This window comes from Protopterus annectens, chromosome 12.part0 (genome assembly GCF_019279795.1).
Source record: "Protopterus annectens isolate FY-2018-M chromosome 12.part0, PAN1.0, whole genome shotgun sequence".
NCBI classification, from domain to species: domain Eukaryota; kingdom Metazoa; phylum Chordata; order Ceratodontiformes; family Protopteridae; genus Protopterus; species Protopterus annectens.
The window spans coordinates 1,418,518,943-1,418,532,613 of record NC_056746.1 but is presented as its reverse complement, the minus strand read 5'-3'; the positions used below and the strand labels follow the sequence as shown (position 1 = coordinate 1,418,532,613).

Sequence of the window (13,671 nt, the reverse complement as noted above, 5' to 3'; positions counted from 1 at the left end):
CAAAGTGTGTGTGTGTGTGTGTGTGTGTGTGTGTGTGTGTGTGTGTGTGTGTGTGTGTGTGTGTGTGTGTGTGTATGTCAGCTACTTGGGCAGGGACACGAAGCACTGGGTTGGACAGAGAGGGTGCTAGAGGTTTTAGCTTGCCTACTAGGCTGAGATCTGGACCCTATAGCTGTGTCAGTGGGGAGTCTTATTGGGGACCTGGAGAGCAAGGAGGCGACCAGTCCCAGACTAACTGTGATCTCTGTATGCTCTTAAGGGAAATTGAACTTTACTGTGTGTATTTGTTATTATTTCCTCATGTATGAGACTCTGTTGTTAGTGGTGATGATTGAGGCTCCTTGATTGCTGGGCCAGGGAACGGGCATCACAACTCAGGAGTCAAAAAGTTTCATAAGAGCTCATATTAAAACCATATCAAAACAAAAGGGCTGCCTCAAAGTTAACAAGTATATTGAAGTGAGTAATAACATACCTTAGTGCCAGGCATGGTCTTTATCAAATAATTCTCTACTATGCAATGTGCAGAGTTCAGCAAATAAATGTTAGAAGCAGGAAACAGTAACTACAATGGCAATCAGCAGCACACAGAGCACAGCACCTACAATAACACCAAGCAGCACACTGAGTACAGCACCTACAGTAACAATGAGCAACACACAGAGCACAGAACCTACAATAACACCAAGCAGCACACAGAGTGGAGCACCTACAATAACACTGAGCAGCACACTGAGCAAGGCACCTACAATAACAGTAAGCAACACACAGAGCACAGCACCTACAATAACAGTGAGCAGCACACAGAGCACAGCACCTACAATAACAGTGAGCAGCACACAGAGCACAGCACCTACAATAACAGTGAGCAGCACACAGAGCACAGCATCTACAAATAACAGTGAGCAGCACACAAAACACAGCAACTATAATAACAGTGAGCAGCACACACAGCATAGCGCCTACAATAACAGTGAGCAGCACAGACAGCACAGCACCTACAATAACAGTGAGCAGCACACAGAGTACAGCACCTACAATAATGCTAAGCAGCACACAGAGCACAGCACCTACAATAACAGTGAGCAGCACACAGAGCACAGCACCTACAATAACACTGAGCAGCGCATAGAGCACAGCATCTACAATAACAGTGAGCAGAAAATAAAGTACAGCATATTCAATAGACTACTGACATAAGAAAAATGAAATAAAATCCAATTGACAGCTGAATAATGTGAACTGTCTGAGAGAAGTAAAAACCTTGCCAGGTATAAGTGCAGATTATTTAGGCAATCAGCATTCTACACTAAAACCTACAAATTATATTTTCTTTAATATTGTTTGCCTTTTTTGCCTTCTCCACTAACCATTGTATCTTCTTCTCTGGGCTCTCAACTTGCTCATTCATTCCCCTTAGACTAGGAGTGGCAAAAGCTAAGTTGTCAGGTGAGAAGAAAGGAAGTGAGAGAGAGAGAGAGAGAGAGAGAGAGAGAGAGACAGAGAGCAACATACTGTATATGAGAAGATTAATCTCCACAACCTTACACCTGTTCCCATTTCAATCCTAGGAAGTAGATCTAATAGCAAACTTCTCCATCTCTGTATTTAAGATTATGCCTCTTCCTACTTCATTTTGCTGCATGTGCTTAGGTGTTCAACTGCATTTAGTTTGCCAAATTTGTTACTGCTTGTCGATAGCCTTAGTAAATTGATGACAATATTCTACTGAATTGCTGCTTTATTTGAGGTGTTTTTACTGTTGTTATTGTGAGATAATTTATCACATTAACGCTGTTTTAAAGAAATTTACTTATTAACTGCATTTCATTAATGTTTAGCTCTATTTCATTGCTATTTACTGTAATTCATTACTGTCTAACTGCATTTTACTGCATTTCATTATTGTTCAACTGTATTTTTCAAACTGTGAGTTCTGTTTTTGTCTGTAAGTGGTTAATCTGTGCTTTTTGTGAGTATTTTTCTGTGCTTAACCCTTACATTGAGTAGCATAGTCTGGATACAGGTCTGCTGCATCCAGAGTTGTTTTTTTTTTGCCTTCTGTGTTTTTGGCAGCCATCTTGTGTTGGTAAGGGCCTATCTCCTCTGCTAGTGAGAATAGCAGGACTGCCTGGACCTTGTCTGGCACAAGGTGATTGGTAAAGAAAGCAGGGACTAGCAAGACTGGCTAAATTTATGTGTTACTAGAATCTTCTATTTTTTTGTGGTATTTAAACCCCGCATTTTAGCTAGTTTGGGCTTGTTTGCATGTCACGCACCACAGCTGCACTGTTTTTAACCCTTTCTGAGGAATTCCAGTGAGACATTTTCTCTTAGTAGCACTTGTGTGATCACCTAGTAGTACAACTCTTAGACCTTCCACCCTTTACCCTCTTAACTCTCTCTGGCCTCTCTCCCTCAGATTCTAACAAATATGGATGGACAATTTCCTACAGTTTCTCCTGCCAGTCTAGTTGATATGGGCATCCTGTGACAGTGTAGCAACTGACTCATGTACATGGACACCCCTCTACTACTACCATCTAGGAACACAATTTGTGAGAGATGCAATTACATTAAGAGCCTAGAGTTTGTGTTCTCTCCCTCAAAACCCAGTATATCTGGCAATGAGAAAGTGCTCTCTCCCTCACAAGCCAGTATATCTGGCAATCAGAAAGTTGTCAACACAAACTCCACACCTCAAACACCACCCACAGCTACACAACACACACACACACACACACACACACACACACACACACACACACACACACACACACACACACACACACACATATGTGGACATCCTCAGGAAAAATATACCCAAACAAAAGAAACCTCTGAGGCAAAAACACACTTGAACTCCACTGTCCACCACACAAAGTCCACACACCTGTGTCTCACAGCCATTAAGGCCTAAACATAAACCCAACATATTAGGTATAGGAGACTCCATTGTGAGACTCACAGATGAGCCCCTCACCAGGCTTGATAAGGAGAAAGTCATAGTTAGCTCTTTGTCAAGTGCCAGAATCCACCATATCACCCGTGCACTCAAGTCTCTCAACAACATAGTCCATGTTGGCATGAATGACTTGAGATGCACCTGCCTGGACTCTATGAAGAAAGACACTATCAAGCTCACAGAATATGTGCCCCAGGCAGGTATGTTCCTAGCCTCACCCAGAATTATGTTTCAGTACAAACAGAAATGATTTACCATAACAATTGGCTTAGTTTCTGGTGTCAGTCCAAGGGGATCCAGTACCTGACAGCCTGGGAAGACAAGACATGATTGACAAACAACAATGCTTTGCCAGAGATGCCAGAGATGGCCTGCATCTGTCTCCCTTGAGCTTCAGGCTTCTGGCATAGGCTCTCGCCTCCCCCATAGTGCCTTTTTTAGGCAACGCAATGAGGTCAAAACTGCCAACATGAAAATCATCAAAACACAAATTAAAGGTCATGCTGCCAAAAGCTAGTCTAAACATGAAACTGGACTCATTGCAAGCATTCTTAACCCTGGAAGATGATGACATTTGGTTCAAAGCTGCTTAGTGTACCCCACCCATACCAGGTTACTCGTCCTATCATACAGTCAGACTCCAAACCATGGGCAGCAAAGCAAATGGAGTTGGAGTTGCAATATACGTAAAATATGTACATATCTCCAGGCTGGTCAAACTGTATGATGCACAAAAGACACTCCAGGCCACCAACTTTGACTCAAGCTGCCCACTCCACCTATCTGGACCTCTTTGACTCTATCAGGATTCAACCCTTTACCTTGATCCTGGGTGACTTAACTATCCAGCCATAGCTTGGAAGAATTATTCATGCCAAAACACAAATGCCTAGAGATTCCTTGATATGCAGTAAGGGAGTATGTGTGCATCAGACTTCATTACGGTAATGAGAACTGAAACATCCCATTCGATGAACATTAAAGCCTGCAGCATGAATAACATATAAGAATAATTGTCTCCCCATAATGATATGAGTTTTGCTTTCTCTTGCACTGTAGGTCTAAGCACAGTAGTAAGACAAGAGCCATTTTACTCTGGCCATAGGTAATATCTTGAGTTTTTGCCATTAGATGGGAGCTATCATTTACCATAATTTGCCATTGATGCATGATGGCAAGCACTGGACAAATGCTGAGGACAAAAATATAGGGTTTGGTTTAACTCAATGTATATATGTCTATTTTTTCCAGATTGAAGGTGCAAAAGGAGTTGGTAGCACAGAAGATAAGATAATGTGAGAAGAATAAAAGGAATAAGCAGGATGTTGGTGTTATAGCACCATAGCTATCGACTTCTTCAAATGGGAAGAGTGTACTTCTTCAGAGAATTTAGGAATTTGGATAGTCATTAAGTCAGGGGTGTGAGACAAAAACTTCATAATGTTGTGTGGCCAGTTGGACCAAAGCAAGTGCATCTCTCACACACACACACACACACACACACACACACACACACACACACACACACACACACACACACACACACACACACACACCAGCAAAGTAGACAGCTATGTATGGGCATATTTTTGGGACAAGTGCCTTTTTTAACATTTTGAGAGGAGGAATGTTGGGGAAGCTAGTTAGGAATAACAGGGGTAGGTAGGGTATGTTAGGTAGCAAGTGCAGACATACAGGATATTCAAAACATACAGGGATGGTGATGGATACAACAATTTAGGAGACACCACGACTGGAGACAGGAAGGGGACTTTGGAGGTGCATCCTTTTCCGGCATGAGGACATTGAGAATCTAGTCCTCACTCTCTGAACTATCACTGTCTCTTGTCATAGACACATTGGACAGTGTAGGACAGGACATTGATTGAGCTATTTGATGCATATTTTTTTTCTATTCTGCTAATATGGACACTGAGGCCCCTCACCATTATTTCCTCCACCAGCCCTGTCAACTCTTTTACAGGTGATGTAATGGTCACCTCCACTGGCACTACTCCCGGTGGGTCCCAGTGCACCAGTCTCTGAACAGAGTTACCTTACAGGTAGTTCAGGGGTTGTGGAGGCACTACCAGGTTGTGACCCAGATGTGCTGGGTGTCTGTACTGCCTGTGGTGGTGCCGCCACAGCCACACATGGAGGTACTGTGGTCTGAATCACAGTGGTTGGTCTAGCTCTCATGATGATGATGACCATTCAAGTTGCAGCAAGAATTATGATACAAAGTGTCAGGTAGGGTTACTTCCACTTATGACTGCAAAACCAGACGTGTGTGTTAAACTACACATTAATTTCATCAGTATTGTACACATTAGGCAAAGAGCTGTGTAACTGTTGCAAATATGCTTTATGCATTTCAAATCATAAAATGTCCATGTAAAATCATTCTAGTGTTATTCTAACTTAAGAATTGCAGAATAATACACTTTTATGTAATACACTAATTGTTGTGGTCTGGAATTTAACCCATTGCTAAATCCATTGACTGAAACACTGGCTAGTGCAATGTTCAACAGCTATTTGAGCAGGTATGTCTGTTTGTTATATACAGTGAATACCTACTCATTTTTGATTGTGTCAAACAATTATGGACCAGTGCCCTAAGAACTGATAAAGTGATTTCAAATTCTGTCTATCAGAGACATGAGGCTAGACCCAGGATGAGTATCTGATTTACCATCCATTGGTCAAGGTTATGCTTAAATAGTGTTACCGATAGGCTCTTCCTCATATGGATGGGTAGCCTGTTCTAGAGTGTGTGTTTTAGAGGATTGTCATGCAGTGGAACAGGCTTCACATCCATGTGAAGGAGAGTCCATCCCTAACTCTATTTAAGTGCAACCTTGGCCAATGGATGGGAAATTAAAAAGTCACCCTGGATCTGGTCACTGTGACTCTGATAGGCAGAGGCAGACAGTAACTATGCACAAATGAACATACCCCCATATACCCCTTTTAATAAATGCCCCTGATACATAGGAGCACAACTACATTGATTTGAGTGGATAGGCTTATAAAATCCCTGGTGGTCATTACCCTAGTATTTACCAATGTACCTCTGAATCTATTACAAAACAGATATCATTCTTACCTGAGCGATACTTATCCTTGCCTCTCTAAAGCATTACAGTCTCTCGTGATATGCTTCTTCAGAAGATATACGGATCAAAAAAAAAATTCTAATCAACATATTTTTCTGTTGGGAAGCCATGGTATTGTATTGGCTGGTAATGGGTCACAAAACTTACACAACTCAGGTGGGTCATTAGTTCTAAATATTTGTCCCATTGGTGCCAGGTCAAAGTAGGCAATATGCACTGTTTTGCTCTCATCTACAGCTCTAGCGACCTTCTTGAAAAAGTCCACCAGGTTTAGTAGGCATGATTTGCCCTTGATGAAATCAAACTGGGATGGGTTAATTGTTTGAAGATTTCACGTGTCTTTGTCTACCGGGTCCATGATAATTCTTTCTATGGCCCTGAATATAAAACTAGTAAAACTTATGGGTCTGTATTTGCCTGGGTCTGTTGATGGTCCCCCTCTATGTAGAGGGATGACCATTGCAATCCTCCATTCACTAGGGATGAAACCTTTCTGGAGGTTGTGGTTGAATACAGAATCTAGTGGGCCTGACAGGGTGTGTTTCAAGCTATTTTAGAGGCATCCTGGGATACCATTAGGATCCACTGATGCAGTGTTTTTAGCTTTTGAGAGTGCACTGAAGACCTGTTCTTTAATGATGGTTGGAGAGAAATGGTAGAGGGTATTTTCTGAGGTTAACTGCAGTTGGTGGGGGGTGAAATCGAAGCTAAATTTATTGGTCAGAAAATTTGTTATATCATCTGGTCTAGTACAGGGAGTTCCATTTATTATTAGTTCATCACACTGTTGCGTGTTCTCCCTAATGATGCGTCCATAGCTGAAAAATGCCTTATGGTCATCTTTAGCCTGGGAAAATATTTTGCCTCAAAATTGGCTTTGTTGACCTTGATTAATCCCTTAATTTGCTTGCTGAGACTAAAAAGGGAGCTTTATTTGCCTGTTGGGCATAACCCTTCATATTTCTGGACAATTTTTTTTTTTTTGTTATACAACCTATTATTCCTGAGAGCCCACCAAGGGGGCTCATTTTGGAGTTTTTCCTAAGTTTACTTTGGTTTGGTTTGGTACTGCTGTTTCTATTCAATAATATATGCACTTGTACAGGATTTCTGTAAACACTTCTGCATAGGCCACAGTATTCCCTAATTTTGGGGGTGGGAGGTGCTTGGAATTTGGCTGTGTCATTGCTTAATAGGTAGTTAACTCTCAAACCACAAAATACAAAAGAAATGTCCAGTAATCATAAAAACAAGGCACCAGAAGTACTTCTTAATATGTTGCCCTATGCCAAACCTGTAAGGCCTACTATGTAGGCAAAACTGAAAATGAATTGAGAAAGAGAGTATACCAACACAATTATGCTATTAAAAATGGAAAGGTACGAATGCCCTGTATAGGCATAGTGTTACGTGTAAGGAATTTAAAAAATTTAGGTTTTGTATGTTGGAGAAGGTTAAAAAACAAGAGAGAGGAGGCAATTGGTCTAATTTTCTTGAATTTAGGGAGACCTTTTGGCAAGTATTATTGAATGCAACCATGAAACCAGGCTTAAATGATAGAATATCAATTAATAGTATGCTTAATATGAGAGTAGAAAATATTTGAAATTAATTGGTAAATAAGATTAATAAGGGTTAGGTATATAATTATTAGAGTTGAATGTAAATAGTAGACTATCTTGATAGTATGGTTAGTGTAGATCTTAAGCTAGTAACTGGGTTAGTAGTGTAAATAAATTAATAAACAAATCAGCGGAAGTAGCACATTAATTTATATAAGCAGTAGGTAGGAAGTTCCAAGTAGGTTTTTTAATAAGAATATGTATGTTTTTACTGTTTAAAATTTAATGATTTTTATTAATGTGTTATAAGGATAAATTTTTAAATGGTTGTAAATCACATGACATGTAAGGATATTTAAACAGGGGGAAATGATGTATTACTTTGTATCAGATGAAGTTCTGTTTTGTTTGAAAGTAATTAAAGGAACAAAAGCGCTTATACAGCCTTTCTTGGAATATTGGAATACTTTTGTGTGGCTTCCTTACTCAAGAAGTACTTCTGGTGCCTTGTTTTTATGTTTTTTATGATATAGGTAGTTAGCTCTGCAAAATTTCTTAAAAGTTCTGGGTGTGCTGGGAGTTCGGGCTTAATATTTATTTCAAGGGTGACCATTTTGTGATCTAACCTGAATATGAGGACAATACATTGATGGGGGGCAACATTCCCTCATATTCATGAGTATTAGATCCAGGGTATTTGCACCCCTAGTATGCATGCAGACCAGCTGTTCTAGGGTGTTTGCATTAACAAAATCCAGGAATCTTTGAGACTGCATGTTATTAGTTATGTATCTTAGTTTCTGGTGGGTAGTTGAAATCAGTCATGAATATGGTGTTGGGCTGAAAATTGAGTGATTCCAATACAGTCAAGTATGTGCTATGGTTATCCTAGGTCATATTCAGGAACCTATTGCTAGCAAGGATAATATACTGGACTTTACCTAATGTTAGTTGAACATGCAGTGGCTCAAGTGTGTCATATTATTTGACCAATCCCGAGGTGTGCTTACTTTTTATGTAGATTGATACACCTTATTCCTTCTTGTGCAGTAGCTGGTCTAAATGTGTGGAAGGCATTACAGCCTTCACTGACAGGGTGCATTCCAGAGCTTTAATCCATGTCTCAGTAACTGTACAGATGTCAACACTCTCTAGGGTGAGGAGTACTTCCAAGGACAGGAGCTTCATTTTGAGATTCCTAGCACTGAGCAGTAACACCTTCAGTTTATCTTGTATAGAATTTACTATGTCCGAAAATTTATCAGATCAGCATTGCCTAAAAAAGGTACTATAGGTGTGCATATTGTTCTGGCCATTATCCAGAAGCCTAGTGGATGCAGGTGCAGAGCATTCTTGATAAAACAGTATGGACTGTCAATTATCTACTTGTAGAACAACAAATATTGGATCCCCCTTACAATGACACCCATGACTAATTTAATTGTTAAAGTAAATCATCTTCTGTTTATATTACAATATCATCCTTGGAGAAGGTAGAATGCTGCTTAGCACTAGGATCATGCCTGAACTGGACACATAATCTGAAATCTCAATCATCTGTCTCTCTTTATATAGTCCAGGGAGGTAAATCTCAGGTCATTAACACCCATATGGACTATGACAGAGTCATACTGGTACTTGTGGTTCAATGACCTGAGTGCATGTGTGATCTGGCCGATCACTGACCTGATAGGCAACTAACTGTAACTGTGTCCTTGCTCATCCTGGTGAGTAGGGCATCAGTGTGTCTCTCAATACAGTCTCCAATGACCAATATACTGAGTTGTGTGATAGTTATCTTAAAGGCTCAGAGGCTGAGACATTGTGAAATATGGTTCTTGGGAGAATTGTTTTTGTAGAGTGTTCAGAAGATTGCTGAGGACAGCAAACAGGAGGCCTTTGAGGTTTGGTTAGATTGCATTTAAGAGCTTCAGCATATGTAAATTTATATGTCTGATCCATAGTAGGTGTAGTTGTGTGTGTTACTGGCAACCTGTTTGGAAATATCAGTGTTTGTATGTGAGAGAATTGCCTCCAAACATGTTATAATTACATATCTTGCATACCGTGTCAGTTTGCTTAAGAATAATGTGGTTGTCAGTAAACATGAGAGAATTGTAATATTGTCTCAAAATGCCAATTTCTATCAGGCTGGCTACAAAGACAATAGAAAGATGCTCTTCCATGGCTGCAGAACCTCTTTTTTGCAATTTATGAGAGTCGGTGCAAGAGGGGTTTATGACTAACTAAATCTGGAGTTGTTCAGCTGGGGGAGAGGTCTAGGAGTGATCTAAAACATCACTCTTTGGATAATTCTTCTCAGCAGACAAACTAGCTGTTTTACAGTCAGCTAGATACTTGGGAAAATAGCAGAGGAAATTTTATATGGAAAATTACAAATGTAGGAGCCTGTGTCTATACAGGCAATACATCCTCCTGTTGCACAGTTCAGCACAGGTTTTAGGAGATGAGTTAGACTGAAGTCCAATACGTAAATAGAAAAAATGCAGTCTAAGTGTATATCAAGTGCTGATCATGCAGCAATTCACAATTCTCTCACTACTGCGAATGATAATAAAAGTCTAAAGTCTCCAGACTAAGAAAAATGCAGTAGAAAAGTAATAAATGATGCTCAGATCCTGTAGCAATTCACAATTCATTCATTATTGTGATACTATAAAACAAAATGCAAACACTAAAAATGCAGCAGTAGTAAAATACATGAGATCCTGCAGCAGTTCACAATTCACTCACTGTTGTGAATGGTACTACAACATGATGGTGCCCAGATCAAGGTAAAATGCAAATAGTTGGCTTTTGGTTAAAACAAGGCAAAATTAAAAAAAAAAAAAAAAAAAAAAAACTCACACAATTCAGATTAAAAATTGAATATTACAGTGTGCTCTAACTGAAATATGATGATATGAAATAAAGGCAAACTCAGTCTTTAAGAGTCTAATGCGAGTGCCTTATCAATCTGAGCTATCAGTGCCCAGTAGAAATAAAACTTGGAGGAGCTTCCAAAGTCTGAATTACAGTAGGGGGTGAACTAAAAAACACCAAGTTTAAAAGTACAACAATAATTGGATGGCTGGGTGGGAAAAGTCCAAAAATCAGTGAATCTGAGCTATCAGTGCCCAGTATATATAAAACTTGGAGGTGCTTCCAAAGTCTAAATTACAGTAGGGGGTGAACTAAAAAACATCAAGTTTAAAAGTACAACAATAATTGGATGGCTGGGTGGGAAAAGTCCAAAAGTCAGTGTAGTTAAACAGCAGTTTTAAACTCAGAGCTCTTGCAGATGAAGAGGAATATAGGTGAATACCTTAAATAAGAAAATTATTTTTCAAATCATTCCACTAATTAGCTAGAGATAATTCTTATTCAGTGAATGAATGCATAATGAATGTTTCATAACTGACCCTAGCCAACAACTTTTAATGACTTCAAGAAAAAAAAATCACAATAAAATAAAAATTAAAATACAACAAAACTGTAAAATAATATGACCAAAATAAAAAATAATGGAAACACCCAAAATTGTGTTAATGAACTCTCCATTTTTCCCAAATCATTATGTTGCTAATTGTACTTCCTCACACTTTTTGCACATGAACTATTTGTAACATAGTAATACACAAGTGTGTTTTTACTATAACCATTACTATGGAGTACTACAGGTGGCACAGATGACAAATATCTTATTTATCGCCCATTACACAAGTTTGTGTTGTAACGTTCACATTTTATTTTGCAAGTGTAGTTTGAGTTCAGTTATAGGAAATAAAGATGTTTTGTGTCCCTGCAGTGTTTTTGTCATTCTTCAAAACTGACTGCCTTAACACACTGAATGATTGATAAAGCTACATAACTACTGTATTTTCTGTAATCAGTACTGTACAGTGTGCTGACTAAAGTACATTGTTGACACTCTTATTTGCTCTATTGACATCTAAAGGTTTGTGCATGTGAAATACAATTTTGAGTCCTTGCCTTGGAAACTGGGTTATCATTCAGTGATAGTCACTGCTGACAGACCAAAGCACAGTGCCAGGCACTGTACATAGGATTAAACAAAAATGCTGTGTGTGTGGCAATGGCCATGAATACAAGGGTGTCAGACCTAAGACCAGTGATACAATAATGAATGCTATCAATAGAGACAAAGCTGTGGCATGGGAACAAAGAGCTGCTGGGGTTGGGCCTTCTACCAAACCCTGAGATGGAGGAGTTCCTATCAGCAGTAAGGGATCCAGGCAGTTCAGGGGAGTTACCCACTGCTGATATGCATGTAGGGGAAGAGGTGGAAGACACCCACATGATGTTCCCTAGTGATATTCCTAATATGCTATTTGTGATGATGTGAGGTATTGCCAGCTATGCCAGTAGAAGTAGGGTAGTCGATGTGCAACATATATCAGCACAGCTGGCTGGAATTTTGTAAAGAATTACATGTCATTTGTATATCAAAACTGATTTGTACAGATGCTTTTGTTGAAAAATGTATTTGTAAAGCTGCTTTGTGTTGTAAGAAGCATGGTTTCTTAGTCTTTGTAGGAGGAGTAGAAGTTTGTAATTGTTTTATGACTTCCAGGAGCTGCAACAGATCTGAGCAATATTCTTGTGTGTGTATTATTGACATGTAGGTGATAAATCCTAGCAGTTTCTAGCAATGGGGGGGGGGGGGCATTGCATGGGGACCAGAAGTCAGATGATCAAATGCATGTGATGTCATTCTGTACAGAAATTATGTATTAATATTAGGTGAAACAGAAGTCTCATTACAGTCTGTTCTTGTAACCTGACAAAGAAGGATCTCTCATGTACTTTATCTTGCCTTGCTCCAGTAAGTGACCAGGGAATAGTATTCTTTAGATCAATCAGGAAAATATAGTGATATTAGTTAAATATTGTTTTCTGTACTGTGTGAACCTGTCCACCTGTGCTATTTTTAATATTTCCTGTGATTAAAACTCTGGTGTTTATTGCAAATAGATATTTAGTGCTTCCATGTTCTTTTATTATGTATTATTAAATATATTTAAACTTTCCATTATGTTTGGTCCTTAAGAAAACATTTTAACCTTTGAGAGTACTATTGGTGACACTGTGGGCACTCCTGAATGCCTGGCTGTTTGGTCAACATTACCATTTGTATTAATTTCACTCAGTATAATTGAGTACCCTTGCAAGAGCCTTAGAGTTGCTCGCTTTGGGGTGTCTGATGGCAGGGTAACTACCTTATAGCCTGGGTAGAAGGGGCATAGTTAATAAATCTGTGCCAGCCTTTCCTAGGTGTGCGTGTGTGTGTGTGTGTGTGTGTGTGTGTGTGTGTGTGTGTGTGTGTGTGTGTGTGTGTGTGTGTGTATGTGAAAATCAAATCTCACAGTGGGTGTGCGTCAGTTACTTGGAGTAGGGACATGAAGCACTGGTTTCACAGAGAGGATACTAGAAGACTTGGCTTGGTCACTCAGCTGAGGTCTTAACCCTATAGCTATATCAGTGGGGAGTCTTACTGGGGACCAGGAGGGAGACAGATAGATAAATCCGGATCCCGGACTGAGAGTTCCCTGTGTGCTCTTAAGGAAAATTGTGCTTGATGCATCTGCATCTGGAAATACTGAGTGGATCCATTTGCATTTTAAGTGAATGTCTCTCTTCAGTGCCAGTGGTGAGGGTTCAGGCTCCCTGGTTACTGGCCCAGAGATGGGACATTGCACTATTCATATACAGAAAATTGGTGTAGAGTTATATATTTAATTTAAGTTGTCATCTTTTATGTGTAATATTTATCACACCTCCATTGACTGCAATTTTATGTGTCATGGGACATTTGACATTGAGATTCAGTGATCACCTACACGTGGAATAGGCCTATGCTATTTGTCTTTACACACTCACACACATGTATGTATGTGTATGTATATATACACATATATGTATTTTCATTTATTGTTGCTTTATTCTGTTTAGGCATCATACTGTGATCATTTATTTGTATTTTTTTCAGTTTTTCTGCTTTCTT

The 13,671-nt window shown here is 39.4% G+C and overlaps 1 protein-coding gene across 1 annotated transcript; it reads left to right on the top strand.

Annotated features, from left to right (window-relative positions):
- The first annotated feature begins 570 nt into the window (after nt 1–570).
- LOC122816292 (cell wall protein DAN4-like) lies at nt 571–1,200 on the top strand. Its single transcript, XM_044089027.1, has one exon. It carries the CDS (start codon nt 571–573, stop codon nt 1,198–1,200), a length of 630 nt encoding a protein of 209 aa, XP_043944962.1.
- The last annotated feature ends 12,471 nt before the right edge of the window (nt 1,201–13,671 follow it).

What these genes read in the sequence shown, in the direction of transcription:
- LOC122816292 (XM_044089027.1), top strand. Translation starts at nt 571, where the DNA reads ATGGCAATCAGCAGCACACAGAGCACAGCACCTACAATAACACCAAGC.